The 20,942-nt window shown below is 34.0% G+C and overlaps 3 protein-coding genes across 3 annotated transcripts; all 3 read left to right on the top strand.

The window, feature by feature from the left end:
* Nucleotides 1-465: 465 nt before the first annotated feature.
* Nucleotides 466-3,462, top strand: LOC111483030 (probable inactive receptor kinase At4g23740). Its single transcript, XM_023129118.1, has 3 exons — nt 466-948; nt 1,164-2,475; nt 2,605-3,462. The coding sequence occupies exons 2-3, from the start codon at nt 1,242-1,244 to the stop codon at nt 3,261-3,263; spliced, it is 1,893 nt and encodes a 630-aa protein (XP_022984886.1). The 5' UTR covers nt 466-948; nt 1,164-1,241; the 3' UTR covers nt 3,264-3,462.
* A 615-nt stretch (nt 3,463-4,077) lies between these two features.
* On the top strand, nt 4,078-7,123 carry LOC111483017 (ubiquitin-conjugating enzyme E2 10). Its single transcript, XM_023129102.1, has 5 exons — nt 4,078-4,187; nt 4,325-4,414; nt 5,273-5,400; nt 6,176-6,280; nt 6,744-7,123. The coding sequence occupies exons 2-5, from the start codon at nt 4,345-4,347 to the stop codon at nt 6,885-6,887; spliced, it is 447 nt and encodes a 148-aa protein (XP_022984870.1). The 5' UTR covers nt 4,078-4,187; nt 4,325-4,344; the 3' UTR covers nt 6,888-7,123.
* Nucleotides 7,124-14,532: 7,409 nt separating this feature from the next.
* On the top strand, nt 14,533-16,354 carry LOC111483359 (ethylene-responsive transcription factor CRF4-like). Its single transcript, XM_023129548.1, has one exon. It carries the CDS (start codon nt 15,072-15,074, stop codon nt 16,050-16,052), a length of 981 nt encoding a protein of 326 aa, XP_022985316.1. The 5' UTR covers nt 14,533-15,071; the 3' UTR covers nt 16,053-16,354.
* The last annotated feature ends 4,588 nt before the right edge of the window (nt 16,355-20,942 follow it).

Here is a 20,942-nt window from a genome sequence, read left to right as displayed (position 1 = left end):
AATATTTCTATATATAAAATGGTCGGTTTAAAAAAAAAATAGGGAGAAAATAATGTCGGAAACAAGTTGATGCATTTAAAACAATGGTCAATTATATGGTTGGAAATATTTCATTAAATAATAATAATAATTAGTACTTATTTCTCATTTTAAAGAGACTTAAATTTACCTATTTCATTTATTATATTTAAAAAAGATATAGGCTCGAAATGGACTTTAAAATTAACTATAATAGTCTTCCGTCACTAAATTATATTCATAATTTTACTTATTTAGGCCTCATGAAAAAATGTTTTGACTTAAACTCTCTTAAAATATCTAATTTTAAATATATGCACCAATTTAAATGGTAATAATTCTTAAAAATGCAAAAAAAAATTATGGTTAATTATGATGCAATTATATCTAATTCGAATATGATTCTAAGTATCGTGGGAAAGGAAAAGAAAAAAAGAATGAGAAGATTACTCTTTGGTTTTAATATTTATTCTTGATGGGGAAGAGAACTATCCATCAATGGCGTCAACCACCTCACATGGAAGCTCCTGTCAGCTTGCCATAAAGAAATGGGCTCCTAACAATTAAATTATACTTCTCTTCTCTGTTCTTCTTCTTCTTCTTTCAGACCTCTCAAATGATTGTCCAACATAAGTTTTCTCTGAACAATGGCATGTGAGCCTAGACCGCTTCTCTAAGGAAACGATTCCCTCTCGACTTCCATCGCTATCATTGCCAACGACCCAGTACGTACGGAGCTTTTCTAACGCCTCTCTCTCATTCTAAGCCTTCTCTTTGTTCTTTCTGAAAATTTCCCTTCTGGGATTCATAGCTTTCCTTAACTTCCAATTCAATTATCCTCCGTCCCTTTCCTCTTTCCCTGACAACTGGGTCGTTGAGAATTTTGTAGTCGGAGCTCTGTTGCGATTGATCTCGTGCGGTTTTTGAAAGGTATGTGAGGCGACGCTTGCTTGTTTTAGTTCTATGCGTATTGATGGAATAATGTAATTTAGGTATTGGAAATGAAACCCTACTGGATGAACTTGTTTGTTTGTTTGCTTGTTCGTCTGCGATTTGGGTTTCTTTTGCTTGGTGGTTCTGAAAGTCAACTAGTAGAACTATTTCATCTTCTCATTCTGCATCTTCTATATGTGGAAATTTTGCAGGTATGAGCCAGATTTACAAGCTTAGTTTCTCTCATTGGTAACCAATTTATCTTGGAATACTAATTTTTGTCTGAGAAAATGATGAAGAATAGCTTCATCTTCCTCGAGATTATATTGTTTTTAGCAATCATCTGGCCGGGGGTTCTCACTGAGCCAGTTGAAGACAAGCAAGCTTTGCTGGATTTCTTCCATACTATCCCCCACTCGCCTTCTCTCAATTGGAATGAGAATAGTTCTGTGTGCAATTCCTGGACGGGAGTGTTTTGCAACTCTGATGAGTCCAGAGTAGTAGCCCTACGATTACCCGGAAATGGTCTGCTCGGCCCTATCCCTGTGAATACTCTTAGCCGCCTATCTGCGCTGGAGACTCTAAGCCTTAGGTTGAATAGGATAACAGGGCCTTTCCCTTCTGATTTTTCGAATCTACAAAACTTGAGTTCCTTGTATCTGCAATACAACGAGTTTTCTGGTCCTTTGCCTTTAGATTTTTCAATTTGGAATAACCTTAGTGTCATTGATCTATCCAACAATCTCTTTAATGGGAGTATTCCTTCCTCTATCTCAAAATTGAGTCATTTGACAGCTCTGAATCTTGCAAACAACTCGTTTACAGGAGAAATTCCGGACCTCGATATTCCGAGTTTGCAACGGTTAGATCTGTCTAATAATAATCTTACTGGAAATGTGCCTCATTCTCTTCAAAGATTTCCGAGTTGGGTGTTCGTCGGTAACAATGTAACTGCAGAACATGTTGCCATTCCCCCATCTATTCCTCTCCAGCCTCCCAGTACTCAACCGACGAGAAAAGACAAAGGGCTAAGTGAATCTGCAATACTTGGTATTGCAATTGGTGGTTCTGTTATTGGGTTTCTTTTGCTAGTTGTTCTGTTGACTGCTTGTTGGTTGAAAAAAGGAAAAGAACTGAGTTCCTCCATTGAGACCAAAAAGAAGGAAACATTTGTGATGAAAAGGGGTTTTGAGAGCCAAGAACAAAAGAACAACCTTAATTTCTTTCAGGATTCTAATCTTGCATTTGACTTGGAAGACCTGTTGAGAGCATCGGCCGAGGTTCTTGGGAAGGGAACGTTCGGCGTGAGCTACAAGGCAGCTTTGGAGGACTCGACGACCGTGGTAGTGAAGAGGCTGAATCAGGTGAATGTTGGAAAGCGAGAATTTGAACAGCAGATGGAGTTGATTGGAAAAATTAAGCACGAGAACGTCGTTTCTTTACGAGCATACTATTATTCGAAGGATGAGAAGCTTACGGTCTATGACTACTATGGACAAGGGAGCGTGTCTGCAATGTTACACAGTAAGTACCATGTCATATCACCTTGCTTCCAACTGCTATTTCGTCTTTTTATTTTCATCCTTTCCATACATTTTTATGGAATTTATAAAGAAGCCTGGTTCGTTAGATTTAAGAGTAATTACGATGCAGGTAAAGAAGGAGATGGTTTGCATGTGTTAGATTGGGATACTCGGATGAAGATTGCGATTGGAGCGGCTCGAGGTCTTGCTCATATTCACACAGAAAATGGTGGAAAAAGTTGCCATGGAAACATCAGAGCCTCAAACATTTTCCTCAACTCTAACGGATACGGCTGTGTATCCGACGTCGGGTTGGCTGCATTGATGAACTCAACTCCAGTACCTGCCACAAGAACTCCTGGTTACCGAGCGCCAGAATTGACCGATAGTCGGAGAGTATCGGAAGCAGCTGATGTGTATAGTTTTGGGGTGGTGCTGCTGGAGCTTCTGACTGGAAAGTCCCCCATACACGTTGAAGGTTGTAATGAAGTTGTTAATTTGGTGAGATGGGTGAACTCTGTGGTGAGGGAGGAATGGACAGCAGAAGTGTTCGATGTGGAGCTTCTCAGGTACCCAAATATAGAAGAAGAAATGGTAGAGATGCTGCAAATTGGGTTGTCTTGTGTTGCCAAAATGCCAGAGCAGAGGCCAAAAATGATGGATATCGCGTCAAGAATCGAGCAAGTTCGGCAATTGAGTACCGGAACCCGACCATCGACTGGGTCAAAATCAGCGTATTCGACTCCAGTTCATGTGATGGAAATCGGCTCTTCCTCACATTTACATTGAAATTTCTTATCATCATCTTTGTTGTGTTATGCTGGTGGTTTCAGTACATAGGTTGTTCTTTTGGCCTTCTGATTTGTATTCATTGAAAGTAGTTGAATTGGGGTTAGCTTAATTTTCCTTTTTATTCCTAAAAAAGTGAATTACTTTTTCGTTCCCATGTCTGTATCAATCTTAATTGACGGAAAAGATTTTAAAGGCATTTGGATAAGAATTTTCTAACTTTATGCACCCTTTTCAAAATTTCTTATTCAGTTAAACTAAAATTTAAAGTTTAGAGGCCTATTAAAGACATGAAATAAATCTACTAGAGATTATAAATTTTATAAAATTTTGAGATATATTACACATAAAAGTTTATAAATTAATATATATATATATATATATTTTTTTTTGGGGGGGGGGAGTAGATGGGTAGATTTAGATAATAAAATAGAGTGAGTTCTGAATTTTGTAAACCGAGAAAATCTATTTATAAATATATATTATAAAATAAAGCTGTTCAATAATGTTTTCCTTTGAGTTGGGCCTGGGTTCGTATTGAGGCCGGAGCCCAACTTGAAAATGGGCTTGAAGTGAAGGCCCATTAAAAGCAAACCAGAAAAAGGGAATAATTGTCTTCGGCGGCAGCTTTCGGCGGGAGGGGATTGGAAGGATGGTGGCGTGAATGAAACGCTAGGAAGGGCCCACCTAATTCCCTAAAAACACACATATATATTATTAATAATAATATAAAAATAATAGAACCCATAAAAAACGTCGGCTTTGGGGCGGGGTCCCACAAGCAGAAACGGTTCTATAAAATTCATTCCTCAACAAATCACCATCAGTTTTCTATCTCTGTCGTTTCTCGTCCTCATCCTCTCTTCGTCATCTTCACAAACCCTCACACCAGACCTACAGCGCCTTCACGAGGACCTCTCTCGTGTAAGACTTCCTTTTTTCTTTTTCTTTTTTTCCTTAAAAACGACAATTTTTCTCTTTTGCTTTGCCTCTTTTGTTGATGTTTTTGAACCAGTTTCAGCCCTGATCTGATGTTTGGATTTGGATTCTGGATCTTATAGATTTTTGTTAGCTTTTTCGGATGGCGTCGAAGAGGATCTTGAAGGAACTCAAGGATTTGCAGAAGGACCCTCCTACATCATGTAGCGCTGGTATGAAACTATTTTCCTATTTTCTTTTCATTTTTTTTAAATATTGTTTTGATTTCCTTGAATTGATTGGTATTATAATATTCACTGTTCTATTTTGCTACTTGCCTTCATCTGGTTGTCTGTTCGGTCTTCTTTGCTGTACTTGCTAATTATATAACCGTTTTTGTTATCGGTTTTTCCTGAAAATGTGAGCTGATGATTGTCTTAAGGAATTTTTAGGCGGAGTTTGTTGTGTAAAATTTGTAGGGGTTGCTTTACCATCTGATAGAATAATGATCGTCCGATCATCCCACCATGGTTTATGAAAAGGAAATTTAGTCGATGAATTCCCTATGTGAAATTTATGAGAATTTTGTTCGATTGTGTGTCTGAGCATCTCAGTTGTTCAAATTCTTAGATTATTTCTTCCGGAAGTTTCTCTTTGAGCCTTCCACCTTAGTTGTTTTGGTGTAATTATGCATGGTGAGAAGAGATGATGTCTTCATTGCGTTGTAAACGTTTATGGAAGCAATTTTGAGCAGTTTAGCTTGGGATACTCACATCTGGAACTGAAGTTTTGAATTTTAAACTCCTTGTCACCTTGAATACTTCTTGCTTCCAAAAACGAAGTTATCATGTAAATTGATTGATTGGGCATGAATATCGAGGTAGTATTGCCTTTGTTAGTTTGTTTCACCCCTGTTGCTGAATTTAGAGTATTTGCATATGCATGAGATTTAAGACTGGGTTTAAGGATCTACATTTTTTTCTTCCTTCAGATTTATTTGTGCTTTGAGTTTTTGGTATATCCCAAATGGTCTTAATAGTTAGAACAGTAAGTTTCTATTGAGGTGCTGACTCATGTAAGAATTTCCTCAGGCCCAGTTGCGGAAGATATGTTTCATTGGCAAGCTACCATAATGGGTCCTCCAGACAGTCCTTATGCTGGGGGTGTTTTCCTTGTCACCATTCATTTTCCTCCGGATTATCCTTTTAAGCCTCCTAAGGTATGACACTTTCTTTTAAATTAATAGTTACTGTTGAACTTGTGTGTCCTAGCATGTCTAACGTATGCTGTTGATCTTGATCTTGCCTTCTCATCTTTCTCATTTGATCTTCAAGATCAACTATTGTCAGCTTAACGAGCTTTAGTAGCAGAGTATGTACTTTGGTTTGCGACCATGCATTTACATCTTTAGTTGATAGTTGATCAATCATACATGCATTTGTCTGTTCAGTTTTTTGACATAAGTTTTCCAAAAAAATGTTAGTATGTTGTCTTGAGACCGTCTCCAATATATTAAAGGGAGAGGTTTAGTCAGATGCTAGGTTACCTTTGGGTATTGGTGTTCAAAGATTTTTGTAATTTCCCTCTAGGTCTTGTCATTTTGAATTAGATCCTTCTTGCATAGCTAGGTGAGTGGCTTTTGAGCTGTTTCTTAAAATGTCATCTTGTATTCTTTCATTCTTAATGAAATCTTGGTTTTCCATTAAAACAAAAATATGTGTATGTTATAGGGGGAGGTCCAAGGCAGAAGTACTATGTAGGATAGTTTCTTTGTCTTGCCGCATCATCTGTTTGTAACTTTACTTTACTGCAAGGGGTATTGCTTATGATTAGATGAAGTGGGCATATGGGTCTGACAACCTTATCAAATAGATGGTGACTCATACACCAAGATATCTTGCCTAAGAAAAATCGTGATGCTTCTGCATTTGTCTTGTTATGGATTTTATTGGAAGCAACTTTCTTATTTCCTCCTCTCACGATTGGATTTGCAGGTGGCATTTAGAACAAAGGTTTTCCACCCAAATATCAACAGCAATGGTAGTATTTGCCTTGACATTTTGAAAGAGCAGTGGAGCCCGGCCCTAACTATTTCCAAGGTTTGTCCATTCACTTAAAAAAGCAAAGAAAAAAGAGGTTTTGCTGTCTTTGCCATTTTTTTAAGCTAGTCTTATGATCATGACCTATCTTGACGAGCTTTCCTCTTGCTAGTTCCTTTAGCATAGTTATACCGATGCGATGATTCCGTATGCCTTTTGAAAGATGGTGCAAACATGGACCATCATCTCCTCTCCCAATTTAGATAGAAAAAATAACTCAACTAAGAATGGCGCTAACCTTTTTGCTCTACTGATGTTATGAAACAATATCCTTCTGACCTCGTCTTCATCAACAATATAGCTCTGGTTATTGGATGGGTTGATCTCCCTCGACTAAACTGTTTTTTCGTTGTATGGGATGTGGATATCTCTTGGTTGCACCTTGATACTTGAATGCTTATGATGCTAATAAATGATCTGTTTCATGACTACTGATTAATCTTGAATGTGCTTATATAACTAGGTGTTACTTTCAATCTGTTCTCTGTTGACGGACCCAAATCCGGATGACCCACTGGTGCCTGAGATCGCTCACATGTACAAGACTGACAGGAACAAATACGAGACAACTGCTAGGAGCTGGACGCAGAAGTACGCCATGGGGTGAGCAGCGATGGTGACTCAATGAATGCCATTTAGGTTGTCCAAATTTTTATGCTCACCTGCCTGTTCTATATATGAATCTTTATGTCGGTCTGTTGCAACCATCCTATGCTGCTGCTGCTGCTTGAGCAAAGAAATGTCGTTAACATTTCCCTTTCATTCCAATTGGAAAATATTTTCTTATTTGGTTGTGGATTAATATAATATAATATATAGGACCCTAAAATGTATCTTCGGTTCTGTCTCCATGTTCCTCTCTGCTCTTTTACTTCGCTCATCATAGACCAGACATTGTACATTTCTTTAAAAGAAAATGTTAAACAGCTTTATAAAAAAAATGTAACTGTATGCTTATGCTTTGCAATTTTTCATTTTTGCCTAAAATCTTCAAAATTTATACAAGTATGTGACGATTCAAGTTTCTAAACTTTCGGTGAATATTTTCTTTTGACCGTACATTTTGAAAGCAAAGAATTGTAGATAGTTTTCAAATGAATAATAGATGATGCTGATGGCAAAACAAATGCTATTTTCTTTTTGAAATTATGAATGAAATGATGTTTTTTCAAAAGAAGAAAAAATGACACCTTTTTAAATAAAGGGTAGATTACGGCCTTCAAAAATGAATGATTCTGGATGCTTTTTCTTTTTTTAAATAAAGATTTGATAATGTTTTTTTTTAAAAACAATAATTCAACTTTGAAATATATTCAAACATATAATAGATTATACCTTTTGAAATACAAAATAGATGCGTATTTTGAAACGAAAGGATAAATTATAACTTTTTAAACGAATAATAGATAATACTTTCTAAATTCAATAACCACAATTTTGAAACATTAATAAAGGCAGACCAAAATTAGGCTTAAAAGTGATGGGCTTTAGTTCCTTCTATAATTGGGCCTGGCCCATCACTAGCCCACCATCAGTTTTTATTCTACGCAAATTCAGTTTCTAATCACCTTTTCAAATAATATTAAATTTCCTATTATTAAAATCAAGTTTACGTATTATAGTAAAATAAGAAAATCTCGATGTACTATCAGATGGGTAAAAATTTAAAATCGTGACAATAAATAAGAACAGAAATTAAAAAGAAACTATATTTTTTTAAAATGCTAAAATAATGACGTTGATGGGAAACCCGTTATTTTGACTTCTGAAATACCTCTTCAAATTCCTCAAAAGGTCATATCATTGAATTCATTTGAAGCCAAGTCAACTTCTAAGTATATACCCTATTGCCTTGATTGTGACACGTGCAGTTCCTTAATTTATTATTTTTATTTACTCACTAAATATATAGATATATATATTTGTCCTTTTTCATATTAATAATTTTCAAATGGCTAGTTCTAATGACATCATACCAATTTTCATTTGATTAATACTTTCCTCTATAAAGTAAAAATAAAAAAATGCATGCAAATATTTTTGGTTTTAGTTTTAAATAGATGACAATATATTATTGACGTTTATGTGTAATTAAAGAGTCTAAAAAGTAATTTTAGAATAGTTTAATTTCACAATAATTATGTTTAAAGTATTTAATTTCACATGAAACTTAGAATCTGTGTGGGAGTAACATGGTGCAACGGATCCAAGTCAGTTTTCACTTCTTCTTGATTTTGATAATAATATATAGTTATATATATTATATTAGAAAGAATATTTTGGAACTAAAGAAGTAATTAAAGCTACATTCTTATGAATATTAATTCAAATATTTAATTAATTCACAATAGCATTATGTATTATATTAATAGTTCATCATTTTTTAATTAAGTGTGAGCACTTATAAATGAACCTGCACTTGCCCCTTAATATATAATAATAATAATAATATAAGGTGAGGGTGAAGGTGATGGGATTGTAAATATAAAATGTGAATAAAAATCTGTAAGAAATCTTTTCGAGGTCTCCCAAATCCAAGTTCCATGCACGATCCCATACCATTTACACTTCAATTTCTTCATTAAATCTTAATCACATATATATAATATATTTAATTCTTTCAGAACCTCATTTATGTTTATGCACAAAATATGATATTTAGCCTTACATCACGTCTATTATAGATATTATATTTAACTTTTTATTATAAGCAAATATATTGGGTCAATTTATTGTTATTTCTATTTTTTTTATAATTTATTTAATTCGGGCTATAAATGGAGTTTTCTGTTTGAGTAAATATTCTCACTAACCTTTATGATAATCTAAGTTTCTATAAGAAATTTGATTCCGGCAGATCTATAGCCTTCATTGCTATAAAAATAAATAGGAAATTTTATGGGTATAAAGATTGTAATCGGAAGCATAGAGAAGACTTCCTTGTCTCTACTCACCCATAGACATTTCTAAATATGGGCATGTAACGTGTGTGTAGATATATACACACATGGTAAAACATGATAGATTTTGACCAAAAAAAAAAAAAAAAAAATGAACTTGGGGTGATTGTATAGAGTTTTAGGGGATGATTGTATATGTGATGGGTGAGGATGATGATTGAAGATTAAATATGGGTTTTTGCTTCAAAGTTCTTATTTTAGTTTATCTTAAATTTTATGTCTTTTATTTTGGTTTTTTAATATTTAAAATCTCAATTTTAGTTTTTAGACATGTGACTATTGTAAATGTCACAGTGATAATGTGTCAATATGATATATAATGGAGTTTCAATAAATTTTTAATTATGAGACATTAAAGTCAGCAAAAGATGTAATTAATAAAAGTAGGTGGGAGAACAAAATACTAAATTGGTAAAAAAATGTTGAGTTAGTAATTATAAAAAATAATAATTTAGGTTTAAAATATTATTTAAATCTTTGTATTTTGATGGTTGTTTGTTAGTTCATTTAGGTGGTCGGGAGAGAAAGATACTATCATTACGATTGGGACAATTAGATATACAACCCGTAATTACAAGAGCGAAACTCTACCACTTGAGTTATGTCCCTCTAGCTAAGTGAAAAAAAAAAACATCACAGCGAACACGTAATCGAGATTAATCTGTACAATTGATTTTAGTTGGGTAAATTTTACAATGTTATGGAAAGAAAAATAGAAAAACTAAAGCCTTGGAATGCCCCAATCAAATTTAATATGTTACAACTTCCCCATAAAAATGATTTGAATAAACAAAGCCAAACTCCAACTTGAACTCTAGGCCTTAAAAAAAAATAATAATAACAATAATGGTGACCCATCTCCAAAAATTTCATTTCATGAAGAAGAAGAGAGGGAGAGAGAGAAAAAAAAAAAAAAAGTCAATTTAATGTGGAATAAGAATAACAATAAGAAACATTACTGTACATAATTTACAAACTTCATGTGGAATTTATTATATAATTTGAAGAAAGTAAGACACACACGTCGGCACCACATGGGGAACGACATGACCAAATTAAGAGTATTATTATAATTTATAGATGGGTACGGTAGGTTTTGGCACGACCGGAGACTGGCCGTGAACGCCGCCGGTACCCGGTTGTTTTCGACAATCGTGTCGGTGGGACCCGCCCGTGTCATTGGGGAAGGGGACAAAACTACTATCCTTCATCACCTACTATACATTTGCCAAAAATGCTTACTTAAATGGAGAGGTTGTGTGAGACATCAAATCATTTTGTATAATATACATTCATTTTATTTTTTAATTTTAATTAAAATGTCATAAATTTACTGGTTCATTGTTTTAACTTTTAATCTTGTATAAAGATGCTTTAAAAAGTAAGCGAAAAGATTTTTCTAAAATAATGCGCGGTTGTTTTAATATTATAACTATTAGATGAGAGTCGCATATCCACTAATTCCTTAAAATTAAAAGTCCAGAAAGGGAGAGACCGACATCTCTAGCTTAAAAGGGAAGGGTAGTGAGAGAATGATATTAAAATGGAGGGTTTTGATTAGGAAGTGCAACAAAAGAGGGGGTTGTAATAAATGTTGATGTTTCCATCAAAATCCGAGCTAAGTTTTGTGCATTATAATCAAATACAATGTGGGCATCATACTTTATACTAAATCCAAATCCCATTTTATTAAGATTATTATTTCTTAATGGGAAACCCAATAGAGGAGGCCCTCCTTTTTAGAACTCATCTTTACTTCATTATTTTTATCCCACACCCACTCTTTTTGTTTCTTTTCATGATAGTTTTACCCACGGATTATACTTTCTTTTTTACTCCCAAAACTTAACAACTACATATATATATAATATTTATATTTATTTCATTGTTTCTAATGAAAAAATCAAATGCAAGCTTGGGCATGTAAGTTACTACCCCAAGAACTACAGTAAATATGCGTTTGAAGTTAAAAAAAAAACGGTAAAATTAAGTGAAAAAATTATTATTAGTAGTATGGTTTAGGGTTTGAGAATATAAAAGTAGTTAGTATGGAGACAGTAAAGAGGATGATAAGCCGGGTACACTGGGATCAAGGGCATCTAAAGTTTTGTATAATAATAATTAATTCAATAATTATACTGAAAATGGAAGAAAATAAGAAATTCAGATCAATTTAAACCATTAAAGGACGAATATCTTGGACTTGATGATCCATCCCATTGACTTCAATAATTCATGTTCCTAACCCAATCCACCATTCCAAATTTCACCAACATTTTTCATGCTTCTCTTTCAAAAAATATATTATTGGCTCATTAAAAGAATATTTTTCAAATAGTTTTAAAAACTCATATTTGAAATTATGTATACGAAATATATATATATATATATATAAATGATCTCAAAATGAATAACTCTACATATTCTACTCGTAGAATCGTCGACAGGTATAAAGACAAGTGGGGAAGTAATTTTGACACAAGAACCAAAACAAGACAGCACCTCATTGTGGCTGGTTTTGTGGGATTTGGTGCATTGTTTGAAATATGCATTTTCAGATTTTACTACTTAATACTCTTCTAACTCCGCCATCAACAATATCATACCACTGTCGTTTTTAAAAAAAAGAAATCTTATTTTTGATGTAGACCATACACAGATTTGTAATTTATGTTATAAATATATCATATATGCAAGTGGGACATTTTACACATAAGCATGCGATGACATGCATGGTGGGCTCTTGTATCTGTACTTGTCCATTGTTTGGCTACAAGAGTTTCTTATCCGACTAATCTGATCCATGAATATAGCTTATAATGGATTCCAAACAAATTTCGATGCAAGTTTCAATAGTTTCCTTACAAACCTGTTTATGCCATATTTTCCCTATATATGCATTCTTGTACCGGTCGACTTTTCGACATTTGTACGAGGATTACTTTCTTGTCTACCATTTTTTTAAAATAAAAAACTATTGTAATCCTTTTTCTAAATCTTAAAAAAACAAAAATATCTCATAAACGTTTTTCTAAGAACGTAATTCAATGGGTTGGATGGAGAGTAATATTTTTTGTTAGAAAATAAATTAATTGACAAAAATGTACAATAATTGTACGGTTTGGTTGGTACCTAAATAAAAGTATAAAAAAAAATGGAAAAATGTTCTTTTTATCATTGAATTATTGCATTTCTTAGCTAAAAATTACGCCGGTTCATCCAATATTGCGTCATTAATTTTTCCCTTTTATGGGAAAATCAAAATATCCATATGGTAACTGAAATTATATTTTTATTATTTTTATTTGGGCATTCCGGAAATAGGCAAACAACTATTTAATCATGATAATAATAATTATTAAAAGAATTCCAAAAGCAAATTAGAACAGACTAAAATTAAATGTTTAATTTATCATTTATTATTAATCAATAATAATATATGATTATTATTATTTTGGAAATTACGAATTGGAAAAGGGGAGGCGGTGGTGGTGGTGGAGGAGTGGGGCCCACTGTCCGTAGTTGCGTCTATGATGGAACGACGAAGAGGGAACAGATTGCTCCGGTTTCCGGTTAAATTTCTTTGTGGGTAATGATATTGTGTGTTGAAGGTCCATGACTTATCACGAGGATCATCACGCTTTCTATGGGCCCCGCTCATGTGTGTGCTCTCTGCCACCTCCATCATGAGCCACGTGTTTCAACAACAAACCTACTCCCTCTTTCTTTTTTTTTTTTCTTTTTTTTCAGGACTGGCTAATTTCAGTTTAAAGAAAAAGAAAAAAAAAAAAACATTTTAATTTTAAAAAATTGAACCTAAACTTAAATAAAAATTCAATCTTTGCAAAAATACATCTGACGATGCACCCATCCTTTAATAGATATGTTACAAATAAATTAAAAAATAGATTTGTTGCCATTTTTATTTGAAATTTAATAAATACCATACCAAATATATATATTTATAGTTTATTGAACAGTTATGAGGCTATGTTAAAACTAATATAATTTGCTAAAATTTGAATTAGAACTCTAGGACGGTGAAGCCACTTAAAAGTGATTAAAAAATTATTAAACCCTACTTTTAACCCCTACAAAAAAAATAAAAGATAAAAAAAATGGTTGTTTTTACCGCTCCCGTGAATTTCAAAACACGTTTTTTTTTTCTTTTTTTTTCTAGTAATTATTGAAAGACAATTCATTCTGATTCTCATAAATTAAAACAGAATTATAAACGAGGAGGGGTCCAATAAAGAAAATGAGACCAGCATTGATTATAAATTATTTTTATATTGTAAGAAAAAGGAAATATTTCCTTTTAAGTTAACCCCATAATTATTGATTTCCGAACGGCCTCATCGTTTTTCATTTTACAACTCCAAATATGCTTGTAAATGTTCTATAAAATAATGTTTTAAAAAGCCCCTTCTAGTTGTGTGAATGGAAAAAAAAACATTTATTTGACCAACATGTCTAGATTTAAATAATATAAAATTTAGTTATAGAAGTAATTATCTAATCTGGGAAAGTGAAGGCCCGGTAAGAGACAGAAAATGGCAGTCTCATCATTTTGAAATTTGAATATTTTTATTTTAGAAATATAATTAATTTTTTATTTAAAAAAAGTATAAAAGGAAATTCGGTAGAAAGAAAAAAGGAAATATAGGAACGCAAATGGGTGTGTTATTATATAATTTGATTTTAAGTAAAAAAGATTTTGTTCTCCCGTTATTACGGTGGGGTGTACCGTTACCCTATTTTTATAAACGCGGAGATATTTTATTACAAGAAAATTAATTTTATTTAAAAACGAGTCAATTTTTTTGACTCATTAATTAAATAACTGGACCGGGTGGCGGGTATCTTGGGGGTCACGTGACTCGTACTACGAAACTCGAGATGACTCTCTTGCTGAGTCACCACACCATATGATGTTGTCCGATTGGGCCGAGTCTCTATCTGGGGCCCACTTTATGACTTACGTGTCGCAATCTTCGTCCACCAATGAGATGCGGCGGCCGGGAGTGTGTATCCCCGTCGTTGACGCCGGAATCTTTCACTCCTTTCACCGCCCCACCCTCAATTTTACTGTTTCACCCACTCCACCCACCGTCCGTCAAAAGAGAAATGGGAAAAAATATGTATCTTTTAGCAACCGCGCCACTCCTTGTCTGAATTACTTTACTCTCTAAATTCTTAAAAAGAAAAAAAAATTATGTAATGAGTTACCAGAAATTTTACCGTTAAGATATTAGGTTACTGTGGAGAGAAAATATATGGGGGAATAAGAATAAAAAAAAAAGGGGTTTGTATTGTAGAGTTGCCAAATTGGGGCGTTGGGATCCTATAAAACAGCGATTTCCGTGTTCTGAATTCCATTCCTATGGTGGTTTTATGAGAGATCTTTTCTTTTCTTTCTGCCGCACACTCTAACAGTAACAGTACTCCTACTGAGACACTCTTCTCTCTCTCTCTCTCTCTCTCTCTCTCCATAAGTACTCCTACGGGCCTTCTTCTTCTTCTTCTTCTTCTTCTTCTTCTTCTTCTTCACAGACTCTGCAACTCCCCAAAACCCTTCTCTTTCTCCTCCTTCTTCCATCCCCTAAAACCCTTTTCAGATTTTGACCAAAAAATAAACCCATTCTCATCAGTCCTACAAAACAGGAAAAGGGTCACAGCAAGCGTGTTCCTCACTGTGCCGTTTTTCGTTTCTTTTTCGTCAGTGTGAATCCACAAAAACGAAACACTGTCTGGTTTTTGACTTACCCTTTTCTCCCCTTCTCATTTTATAGAAATCCCCATTGCTCCCGGAGTTTGATGCTGAATCTGCCATGGAAGATACTCTGTTTTGTCCTGTTAAAGTCACGGAGCACCGGAACTTCACCAGCAAATTTTCCCTCAAAAAACATCACCAATCGGAGAGTAGAGTCGTACGTATATCGGTGACGGACCCTGATGCGACGGATTCGTCGAGCGATGAGGAAGAGTTGTTCGAGCGGCAGAGAATGAAGAAGTACATCAATGAGATCAAAATCCAAAGTGGGTGTCGAAATAGCCTTTTACCCAGTTGCCGGAAGAGGTCTGCTGGTGAGCAATCAGACTCCCGGCGTTCGGGGAAGGTGGTTCCGGCAACGAATGGGAAGAAGTTTCGTGGTGTACGGCAGCGGCCTTGGGGTAAGTGGGCGGCGGAGATTAGAGATCCTGCCCGCCGTGTACGTCTGTGGCTCGGGACCTACGACACCGCGGAGGAAGCCGCGATGGTGTATGACAACGCTGCCATTCAGCTGCGGGGACCGGACGCTTTGACGAACTTTGCAACGCCATCATCGGTGCCGATGCCGGAGAAGGAAGTTGAAGTGGCCAATATCGCCTCTGTTTCCGGCTCCTATTACGATTCCAGTGAGGAGTCTCACAATTTGTCATCTCCGACTTCGGTTCTCCACTTCAGAACGACGTCGCCAGAAGAAACCGAAAAGCCCCAAAAACCCGATGAGTCTCAGCAACCGCCGCCGCCGTTCGCCGACGATCAATTTCCCGAATGTCAAGTCAAAACTACTATTTCCTCGGAGTATTACACCGAGTTCCCCAGATTTGACGACGTCTTCAAACTTCCGATCTCCGAATCACCGATCTTCGTCGACGAACAGCCTCTATTCTTCGAAGAAAGCATATGGAAGGAAGATTTCAGTGAATTTTTCACTAATTTGCCTGAAGATTTTGGGACCCCATTGTTATCATCTCCGATCAGCCAAGGGGGCGACGAGTATTTCCAAGATATTTTGATGGGATCAGACCCCCTGGTGGTTCTGTAAGCGGTGGAGCGCCGGCCAGTCGGTGGTGCTGGACCACCGGCTCCACCGTTATGTCGGCGGAATTTTGTTTCCATGGCGCGTCTCTCAAAAAAAGGCTTTTTCGTTTTATTTATTTTTTTGGTATACTTTTCCTTACCTATTTACATATTCTGGGAAGTTGAGTGGACCAGTTTTGCTAGAGATATCGTCTTTTTAATTTCTCTTTCCTTTTTATTTTTATTTAAATCAATAATTAGTCTTGGTCGTAAGAGTGTATAATGTAGAAGAGCTCTGTATAATTATAATATCGCCAATTTTCTCCCTTCACAGTTTAAATACATAATCTAAAAATAATATTAAAAAAGAGTTGCTAATTATGAGAATGATTTATGATAATAAATAAATAATAATGTTGTTTTTGGAAAGGAAATAAAAGGGGCGTTAGTTTAACATAATTTGGTGTGATTAGTAGGAGTGATTAATGCTAATCCACCAATTCCCATTAATTCACTAACAAAATGTCAACTTACACAAAATCCCTCTCTTTTCTTTTTAATATATATATAAATATTTTCGTTCTTAAATCACAATTTAAATACACTTAATTTGAAAATAAATTCCCTTATTTTGATTTTAATTTATGGACAGGGCTCACGTGCACAAGGCATGATATTGCAAGGCCATAATTGTAATTAACTAATTGTTGGAATAAAATTGAATGTATTTTAATTTAATGAATGTTTATATTAATAATTATATTTTAGAATCAATGTTGTGTGTGTGTGTGTGTGTGTGAGGGAGAGACCGTCCCATGGGACAACTTCTGTCCTTCCTATTTTGCTTCAATATTACTCAAAAGAAAATCTCACATTTTTTATTTTCCCTTCCTAAAAATGAAACATAAAATAACATTATGCCCCACTCTATTAATCATTGTGTCTAACATTTCTCTCCTTCGTATTCAAATACTAAATTTCTAATGTTTTATTCGTATACTAAATGATAGAAAAAGTTAAATAACTTAATGAAAAATCTTACAAAAATTGTGGTCACTTACTTGTATTAACGTGATGTGAGCATAATTTGAAAAGTCAAACACAAGTATTAGATCGTAGGTTTGACCTTCTAGATAAATAATCCATTAAATTTTTAGATTTGAAGTAAGAAATTGGACCTTTTAATTATGAAAAAGAGGTTGATAAATTTTAGGTTTAAATTAATTTAATTTGGTACATATGGTGTATTAAATGTCTGGTTGGGTTTATATTATATATGAAAAAAGGACAGTGATTTTATTTTATTTAAGAAAAAAGAGGGAAAAGGAAATAGTACAATATTTGATTATTTAGGACTCCTCTTCTGACATTTATTTATTTAAAAATATAAAAATGGAGACGAATAATTTAAATGAAAAGAAAATATAAACCCAGAAATAATTCCCATCCTGAAGAGACTTTATGGTCTCATTAAATACGCAGTATGTTGATATTAATAACATTCATCCTATCACACACAAATTTTGAATGGTCTTTTATTTATTTATTTAATTTTTGTATAAATTTATGAATGCATTTACATTTTTGCTTTTATTTTTGTTGGTACATCTTTTATATTCATTAAATAATTGACTTATTCAGCACAATAATATTCAATTTTCTGTCTTCCAATATTATTACAATTCACCCAATTAATAATCCTCCCCTCAATTCACCTACAAATATTTTATTTTTTAATTATAAATTCCTACGAATATATATATATATATATATATAAAAGAATGATGACAATATGATTGTAAAATAATTAATTTAATTTCCTTTTCTTACAAGAACTGTTTTTGGACATTTTTAATTAATTAAAAAACATTTCCATACTATGATTGTAGTTATCTTCTGTCTCATCTCATCAGCTTGCCCCCATCACGTGAGGGTAGCAGTACTAATTAATCAAAATAAGTAAATAATTAAGCAACTAAATATTTTAGGTTGCTGTTATTTTATTTTTGATCTCTTGGTTTAGAATGATTAGTCAAAGTTTGCGATGGACGATTTATGACATGCTAGTTGTGGTAATAATTATTAACCTTTCTCATCATTCCCTTCACATATATATATATATATATATATATAATTATATTCATTTATTAGAATTAAAAGCACGATTCAATTATTAGCAAGGCCAAAGAAGGAATAAGAGACCCTATTTTTGGGAGCTAACTGATTTATTTTTTAAAAAAATTATATTAAAATTGAACCTTGTTTAGAAAAAAAAAAAAAAAAAAAANAGCTAACTGATTTATTTTTTAAAAAAATTATATTAAAATTGAACCTTGTTTAGAAAAAAAAAAAAAAAAAGACAAGTTGGAGGGGAAAGGAGGAGGGAGAGAGGACCAAATTGTTGTTTGTTTGGTAGTTGTTGTGTGAATTAAACAACATTTTGTTTCTCTCTTTCGCTATTCAATTTAAAACATTTATTTTTCAACAACGACAACACTTTGTGTGTTCTGTCGTCCAAATCAAAATATATAATTATTTTCTTTGTCCGTTTAGCCACCTTCTTTCTTCCACATACATTATACTAGCTACCTACTCTTTTTTCGTAGGCTAGCTCGAGTTATATTTGGATGCTTTAAAGTTTTAAATATGGACTAATTGTATTTGCCACGTGAGTTTAGATATCTTTTTGCGACATCCCACGTCAGTTAAGGAGAGAACAAAACATTCTTTATAAAAATATGTAAACTTCTCCATAACAGACGCGTTTTAAAAATCGAAAAGCCCGAAAGGGAATTACACTTTTAAGTTTTTAATCTTGTTAATCTTATACAACTGAATTTCTCACACAAATATATAGTCAGAGAATTGGTTGAGGTCTTTGTGGAACGTGATTAATTAACGGTAGAGTTAAAGTTTGAAGTAAAAAAGAAAAAAATATAAAAGTAATAAAAGGAATTAACATTGAAAGAGTAAGTAGTATGAAACAAAAGTTTGACGTGAATTGTCACTTTCGACATCATCTTCACAATCTGAAAACTTCCAAAGGTAAAAAAAAAAAAAAAAAAAAAAAAAAAAAAGGAAAATGAACCTTGAAAAGGTTTTTGAATGCAAAAATAATATTAAAAAAAAAAAAAACCGACGATATTTTGGGCCGAGGTTGAGTTGACCCGGTGGTTTGTAGGGTCGGGTCGGGGGTACATGCTTAATTAGTGGAAATATCAAGAAGCTTTTGGTTTGGATGAGGGGTTTTGATCTTCCTTCTTCACACTATACGTAGAGCCCGGGTTGGTCCAACCGGACCAAAATTTAAACGTACGGCAACCCTTTGTGGCCCTATGAAATTCGTCTTTTTTTCTTTACCTGTTATCCAGGTCAATACACATGTGACCAAAACCCTTGATGATCTTTTTTTTTTTTTTTTTTGTTAATTTGAATATTTCATATTTTATTATTATGAGCTTTATTGTTAAAAGTAAAAAAAAAAAGAAAAAGAAAAAGAAAAAAAAGAAGCTTAATTTGATTGACTGGATGCCCCGCTCTGGTGGGACCCAGCATTAGAAGTAAATTGGAAAACAAAGGGATATAATTAAGGTTGGAGAAAACAGGAAGAGATGGTGTCTGTCAGATAAGTAACATGTGAGGGGTAATTACCTTTGTCCCCTAATTTTGCTACACGTGGCAGTACCATCAATACTCAGCATGCCTAATCACTACACACGTGGCTTCCATATAATCTAATAAACAAAATTTAAAAAGAAAATCAGGTACCAATGTGTCATTCAATGCAATGCATGGGACCATTTTGCCTCCGACAGCAAAGGGGTTCTGTGGGAAAGAGAATTCAATGTCTTTGTTGGTGGATGTTGTTCTTATTCTAAATATACATTCATTTTCGTCTTTCTTTTCTTCTTTTTTATAATATTTTTTCCTAAAATTATATTCACTCATTTGAAACAACATCCATATACTTCATTTTTAAAACACGGTCTATTAAAGAAATGCTTTCATACTCAACATTTCTACACTCTTATAAGAAATGTTTTGTTTTCATTTTCCACCGATATGAAATCTAACACAATGAGATTCACCCACGGAGAAGGAAGCTCAACTCTAAAGATTCACTCGTCCTACCAGAAGAAAGATAAGAAAAGAAAAAATTAGCTCACAAAGGGGGATTTGGTAAGGAGGATTTGGCATAAAAGGATATCTCTGTCTGCGTCTCTAGAGATCTTTGTTCTTTGATGTGGACAGAAAGGAATGTTTTTGTTGCGTTAAAAGAGAGATTAATTTGGGAGTGATTGGTGGAGGAAAATGGTGAGAAGATTTAAGAGTGATGGCATGTAACCTTTCAAGTTAGACAGGTCAAACAAAGCCTAAACAAAGCACGCCTACAAATCATGCGTTCAAATTAGATGCCATGAGAGCCGTACAAAACTAAATCAATATCAAACACTCCGCCCATATATCTTTTCATTATGAATTTCGAATTTCTCACTCTTCCCCTTTCATCTCCCCTCAACCATGAATGCAAGTTTTGTTCAGACACATTGTCAAGGAAGTTTCGATTTTCCAAATAGATATGTGAGATCTCACATCAATTTTAGCAAAGACGTTGGGCCCGAAGGGGGTGTGGATTGTGAGATCCCACATCAGATGGGAAGGAGAAAGAAACATTCTTTACAAGATATATAAATTTTTTCATAGCAGACATGTTCTCGAGGGGAAGCCCAAAAAAGACAATATATATTAGCCGTGTTTAAACAAGTTCCTCTTTGATCATGTATAGTTCCTCATCTCTTATGGGCCATTCGGTGGATTCTCTATAGTTTGTTCTTACGGTCCTCAATGGACACCAACCTAGGTAGAGGATTGCAATCTTGGCAAGCTAGAAGTTGTACTATTAACTTATTGGACC

This window comes from Cucurbita maxima, unplaced genomic scaffold (assembly GCF_002738345.1).
Source record: "Cucurbita maxima cultivar Rimu unplaced genomic scaffold, Cmax_1.0 Cma_Scf00008, whole genome shotgun sequence".
NCBI lineage: Eukaryota > Viridiplantae > Streptophyta > Magnoliopsida > Cucurbitales > Cucurbitaceae > Cucurbita > Cucurbita maxima.
Note: the sequence above shows the minus strand (reverse complement) of the source record. Positions and strands in the feature narration are given on the sequence as shown.